The sequence below is a fragment of the Zingiber officinale genome, chromosome 2B, assembly GCF_018446385.1.
Source record: "Zingiber officinale cultivar Zhangliang chromosome 2B, Zo_v1.1, whole genome shotgun sequence".
Lineage (NCBI taxonomy): Eukaryota > Viridiplantae > Streptophyta > Magnoliopsida > Zingiberales > Zingiberaceae > Zingiber > Zingiber officinale.
This window is the reverse complement of record NC_055989.1, coordinates 12,201,364-12,207,976: the sequence shown is the minus strand read 5'-3', so window position 1 is coordinate 12,207,976 and position 6,613 is coordinate 12,201,364. Positions and strand designations below refer to the sequence as shown.

Genomic DNA, 6,613 nt, shown 5'->3' with positions numbered 1-6,613 from the left:
TCCGTCCGGCTGGATTACCGGGCAACAAATAATGAGGCGGAATATGAGACTCTCATAGCCGGCCTACAGACCGCTCGGCATGTGGGAGCCCACCGAGTGATACTGTACTCTGACTCCCAATTGGCCGCTTAACAACTCTCGGGGTCCTTCGAGATAAACAGCGCAAGATTCGGGTTCTACGCGGAGGCCTTTGAAAAGCTCAGAACTAATTTCATCGAGGTTGTCATACAGAAGATCCCCCTAGCCGAGAACCAGACAGCGGATGAATTAGCCAAGCTCGCTAGCTCAATATCATCGATCGTAATCCAACAGCCAATGGAGCAGGTGTCCTTGGTGGCGCACATCGACCGGATCAATAATAATAATAATAATAATAATTATTATTAAATTTATAAAATTGAGATTGTATTATGTGTATGATGTTACTGTTTAATTAATTAATTTAATAGACTTGGCCGGCTAAACAGGGACCTCATAATCTTATCGTACGATCGCCGGTCCGGTTTCCGACTTTGAGAGGTTGCGGGCGACAAGGCGGAGTGAGGCGGAGGCGATGGGCATGGTATTCCGATCTCGCGATTATGGATCGGAGGAGATCGCCTGCTCTCTCGCCCGCCGAGTCACAGACGATCACCCACTAGCCTTGCGCTCTTCGACGTCTTCCCAGGTGCTCTTTCTCCTCCTTGCGTTCTGTCCCTTTTACTGAAGTCGCTGTTCATAATCGTTTGTCCTTGCCATTTGCCATTTCTCTTTACATTCCGTATCACGTCTTGAGTTTGCGGAATACGGGAACCAAAATAATTATTCCTGTGCCTATGAGTTCAGAAAAACTACTTTACGGTTTCTCACTGCATTTCCCTTTGTTTGTGGAAACTGTGGTTGGAATTTCTCTCCGTTAATGAGATCAGTCAACGTGTACGACTGTAAATGAACCAAACATATTCGCTCTTAGTTATTTTTTTTGGATTAAGTTATTTTATTGTTAAATTCTTAGTCATATTTGTTAGTAAAAATCTTTCTTCTAACAGTTTGTAGGGACAGAGAACAGGAACCTTATTCATTGTCATTTGTGTGTGTGTTTAGGTAGGGGTGCTTTACCATGAGATTGTAAGAAGACCGAAAGAGAATTCTTTTTGAGAGAGTTCTTCCTCGACATTTATCTTATTAGGACAATGCCTGATGAAACTCAGTGTTCTTAATCATATACGCTAATATTAATCTTTATTCTTACAATTTGTAGAGACCAAGAAACATAAACTTTTCATTATTGCCTTCTTGATAATGAATGAGTGCTGACATTGCTGATTAGCATATTAAAGTAGTCTGAGCATTTTATGTGATCAAATATAGGTTATTCCTGATTCTGATGTCTCTTTTGATGATCCGCTAAGAGCAAATACCGCAGATCCATCAGAATCAATGAACTGGCAGAACAACTGTAGTACATTTAAAAATAGGTGTTCGAGTGAAGCTGATAATCTATTGAAGAAAGAGTGGATTTTACTTAAAGGTTCATTGACACAAAAGTTCACCAGCAGCAATACAATAGCAGTTTCCCAAGTGAGCTTCTCAGGCTTTTTCTTATTTTGTGACTGATTGTGAAGCAATTATGGTAATCACTGTATGCAATTCTTATTTATCATATGATGTTATTTCTAATTTTTAATTGTGATATGGTGTTTGGATCATCATAACCTAGTTAGATATATTCTATCACTTGCAATTAGGGTTTATTAAATCTTGATGTGTTTCTAATACAGGCCACCATAATCATCCTCATCCTTTAGCATTACTAAACTGTAATTACACCATCCCTTGGCCTTATATCGAAAGGTAAGAGTGCCTTGTTTGTGCTCATTAGCCTTATTGATACAGAGCTTATTAGTCAAAAGAAATTAGCCTTGTTTGTAAGTGGAGCCAGTATTGATATTTAAAGTAGACACAGTAATATATTATTAAAACAAAAAGCTTTAACAAAATTAAGATGTGTAGCTATATTAGTTAGGCACAATCAACGGTCAAGAGAAATTAGTCAAATGCTTTCAAAACCACTATTTTTTCAACCTACTGTGTTAATATAAGAATATAAGGGATTCATAAGTCATTTCTTTACTATTTTAAATTCATTAGTCATGGATTACTAAGTTTTTTGCGAGGTCAATTGCAATTTGTCTATTGTACTATCTAGGGTTCAAATTGCTGTATCATTGTCTCAAAAAGATGGCGTAGCATGGTTCTTTTCATATGTACAATGGTTCATTATTTGAATCTTTTGTAATTAGATACTGCAGTATGTGATCTCAATTTTTTTTTTTTTTTTGTAGATATCAGATATGATAGCAAGGAACAACAGAGGTATGTTGCCATTGTAAGCTTGTTAGTTGCAAAGCTATTGAGCAGTGAGGTTCTATAAATGAATAAATACTGGTATGTGACTTTTTCATATCTTCTTAATTTAATTTTCTAGTGTGCAGGGGACAAGTCACTAGCAGATATCCACTTAGAGGAACAAGATTACCTAGAAACTTCTTTGGAAGAAGAGAAAATAGAAATTTCACGAAAGGAGTATTTTTTACGCTTACAAGAACTTAAAGGTGAAATTAATTTGGCATGGAGATCGGAAGATCGCATCAGAGCCTTGAAGTTCTCCATCAAGGTAATTGTTTTGTGAGTGATGCTATGGCCTGGATTTTTGAAAGTATATTGTGAAGTACTAGGATAATCTGATTTGATACTTGTCTTTTTGCAGTCTATCCAATACACTTTTGTTAACTTTTATTGTCAAATTAATGCACAATATTTTGAATTGTCTTTGTGTAGTTGTTGAAGCTTAATAAATGCTAATAAGTTATTTGGCAAGTGGTTCTTAATAATGTTTGGCATGTTTACTCGATTTCGGGTTCTCTAAGATTATGTTTTAAAGAGGATTGGTTTTGTCATAACTATTTTTGTTTTCATATCAGGTTGCAAGGCTACTTATGGACACTTCTGTCTTGCAATTTTATCCTACATTGTTTACTTTAGTGGTAGATGTGATGGATATGTTTGGTACTTTGGTGTGGGAGCGCATTAAGAAGAGGGCTGAATATGCTAATGATGGCACATTGCTACGGTGTTTGCCAGGTATTGTTACATACACTAACCTTCATGGCCTAAGACAAGTTGTTTTGGTGAAAAATTATATTGAGTTTTCCTGAGAGTCTCAAGTAGAATTTTTTAGTGTTTGAGTTCAAAAGAACTACTTTTGAGTTGAATATGATCATCACAATCACGGTGTTTTTGGGAAAATACCTGATAGCTCAAAATAAATCATTTTGGCTTCAAAAACTTTATAATAGAGACTTCCTGGGAGCGTCAAGTGTAGTATTCTAGTGTTTTCAAGTGGAAACAAAATTTTTGTGTTAAAAATTTGGCTAAAAAATTATACTGGAGTGTGAAATTGTGAATTTCAATATTTTTCAGTTGAAAACTTGAATTGAACCATTTTGATTGCCCTTGAATATGCTTTGACACAAAACACCTTGTTGGTCCTTTCTAACTTGTTTCAATTCAAAAGCAGTTTATTTCCGTTGCTCTGACTCATCTCTCCCCTTTTTTTTGTGCAAAATGATTAACTTTACGGTAAAGAAAAGCAAAAAAAAAATCATAAAATCACTGAGAGGAAAATAGAAGGTGCTTGGTTTTGCATTAACAAAATAGTCTGTGTGATTTTAATAAAGAAGAAATTTAGGTGTTCCATTGGAATGTTTGCCAATATTTTGATAAAGAAAAAACTTAGGTGATCAAAACCATGGAATTTCAACTGTGCTCACCCTTTACTACTCAACTCATAGAATTCATGTAGATTATCGGAATGCACAGGTTGTCATTGTTGCATATGGAGGTTTATTACTTTGGCTCTCTTAAGACATAAGTTTTCTGGAATATTAGCAATTTCAAAACTTCTTTTCTACCAGTTCATAATTCTTTGTTCGACCTTTTCAAATTTGCAGAGGACTTTATATCCGATGATATCTGCAGCGAGGCAAAAGAGACTTGCTATAACTGGTTTTGTAAAATTGGTTCAATTCATGAACTTGTCCCCCGTATGTAAGTATGTTTTATTTATTGCCTTTTAATTCACAAAATTTCTTCTGCATACCAACTTTAAAATATCAAGACGTCCATAATTTTTCTGAATCATAGTTACCGGGCTAATCAGATTATTTGATGCTTACATGATCTAACAGTGTGCAAGAAGAAGCATTGGATTCAATTCTTTATGTGATTCACCGAACACTTTGTTAACTCACAAATGGTGTCTATGCTATTTCCTGATTGTATAGACTAAAGAAACTGTTTTCTGAGTCATACAGTCGATGTTAACTGGTATGAAGTGGGTAGCCATTCCATCATGCTAGGATTAAACAATCTACTTTGGGAAGGCTAATGTGTCAATCCATCCTGCATGAATTAGGTGCTAGTTGGGCCAATTCTTGTATTGCTATGGATCAGTTCCCCTACTTACCATAGCAAGCATGTTGGCCCATGCTCTGTCTTGACCTGATGGTCTTAAGTCATTCCATCGATTAACTTCCATGCTTTTAGTAGTAAGTTGGGATCCTTAGCCGTCACAGCAGGTGTCTTCCTATTTAATCAGGATAACAACTATTCCTGCACCATCTACTGGTGTAAACTAGAACCTATGTTTCATTTAAAGCATCACTTTTTTGTTTGTGTATAATTTGTGAAGTTGTGGTATGTCAAACCTGGTTAATATTAAAGAATTTTTTAAAGTTATAATTTATCAGGTTCTGGAAGGTACCTTTCTCTGTCTATCTGACATCAATTCCTTCCTTTCTTTCTGTCTCCCCCTTTGCTCTCTTTAGAGTAGTTGGTAGAAAACATAATTTGTGTTGTTTATCCTAGCAGATAAATTTATTTTTTTGTTTCCTCTAAAAAAATTGTTATTAATCTCATTTCTTTTGGTGTTAATGAAGCTATTGAACTTTCTAGTCTAAATGATGCACATATTCTATACTTGAAAATAGTCGGACTTCTCATCAACGTTATTTCATTGATATGCATGTATCTCTATCAACCTCTCAGAAAACCATAAATAGGATATGAAATTATGCATGTTATGTAGTTGCTTCTGCAAAGTAATCTATTCAGATTGAATGAAGTATCTTAAAGATTCAATGCTTTAGTGTGCCACAATGATGCACATTTTCATAAGTCAAAATTGTCTTAAACAATGTTTCTGAGAAAAGAGGGAAACTCCTCTTACTTTAATCATATTTGATTGTGACTGTAAAGCTTAATTGTCGTGCATACTATGAGGCAATTGATGACATTCTGAGTGGGACCTTCCTTCCTCATCATGTTGCAGGAAGCTTGTACACATCTGCGGTCATAGTTGTAATCAGTTGGATACATTTGCTTGAAATATTAGTATAGCATATCCCTGCAGCTTTCTATATGTGCTTTCTCCATTTTTTTTGTGCACTCAAGGCAGTTATGACATTTTTAGAGCATATTTTGTATGCCAGATATTTGGAACTTGCCATTTTACGTTGTTGGCGTTTCTTAGACAATAATTTCACATCTATACTTCAGCGCTTGGTGATGATGATGAGAGGAATAGCAGATCCTCTTGCATCTGCCTATTGCCATCTTTATCTAGCTAACTCTGCAAGATTCTTGTATTCAGGAGATGATGGTAAAAATGAATTTTCATATGAATCATTCTTTTTTCTCAATATAGAACTTTACACTTTCTTCATTTTCTTGTTTTTTCTTTTTCTTTTGCTTCACCTTTACTTTTCGCAGAAGAAATTCCTTTATATATATCTGGTTTGCAGGCTTTGAAGTTCTGCCAATTATAAAAAAAAATGATTCCTTTGTTTTGTTTTTTTTTCCCTTTTCTTCATTGGATATGATTTGTTACCAAATGAAGCTCTTGACATTTTTTCAGTTGGATATTTGATCATGTCCCTTCGTCACCTTTCTATTCTACTAAGGCGGATCATTTTGGATAAGGAAGCAGTTGGGCGCCATTTTTCAAAGAATAAAAGGGTTCTGATAAGCTTAATGGAACCTTCCATCGAGTGGATTATGAAATGCATATTTTCCCTAGGTTATCAGGTTAGGACAAAAAACCTACTTTATTTGATGATTTGTAATATCTTGTTCTCATGATAATTGCCACAAGTACCCATGTATGTGCTATTATGTACTATTGCCATTACACTTCTCTATTCACTATATTTGTCATTTGAACTCAACTTGTTGGTTGGTGAAACAAATGAATGTGTTTGCTTGCTTTGTTTCATTTTCCATGTTAAGATAAACAAAAGGTGGAAATGAAGTCTTTCCTTCCCTTTTGTCATTATATATTCTATTGTAGGCTGAAGATTTTGGATAACTATGCTTGTGTTAAAGCTTTGCCAAAATCTTGAAAAAAGATTTTGGCAAAACAGACATAAGAAATGCATGATTATATTGTTTTTCTTGGTTGATCAAGTTAGCACATTGAAATGAACACTCACAACCTCAAAAATGTTCTTACTTTCATCAAATGGAAAATGTCCATGCTTTTGAATTATAATATAACTTGAAAGAGAACAACAGT

General features: G+C 35.0%; 1 protein-coding gene across 5 annotated transcripts in view; it reads left to right on the top strand.

Moving 5' to 3' along the window:
• The first annotated feature begins 470 nt into the window (after window positions 1-470).
• LOC122045312 (VPS35 endosomal protein sorting factor-like) overlaps window positions 471-6,613 on the top strand; it is a 45,250-nt gene continuing 39,107 nt past the window's right edge. For 3 of the 5 annotated variants that reach the window (XM_042605476.1, XM_042605477.1, XM_042605474.1), the window contains exons 1-8: window positions 471-667; window positions 1,351-1,560; window positions 2,325-2,355; window positions 2,475-2,656; window positions 2,964-3,123; window positions 3,993-4,089; window positions 5,532-5,701; window positions 5,957-6,126. In XM_042605476.1, the coding sequence (XP_042461410.1) occupies window positions 554-667; window positions 1,351-1,560; window positions 2,325-2,355; window positions 2,475-2,656; window positions 2,964-3,123; window positions 3,993-4,089; window positions 5,532-5,701; window positions 5,957-6,126 (1,134 nt within the window). In that variant the 5' untranslated portion in view covers window positions 471-553. Of the gene's footprint in view, window positions 668-1,350; window positions 1,561-2,324; window positions 2,356-2,467; window positions 2,657-2,963; window positions 3,124-3,992; window positions 4,090-5,531; window positions 5,702-5,956; window positions 6,127-6,613 lie in introns of those variants that run through there. The other 2 variants (XM_042605478.1, XM_042605479.1) reach the window with 2 other exon arrangements.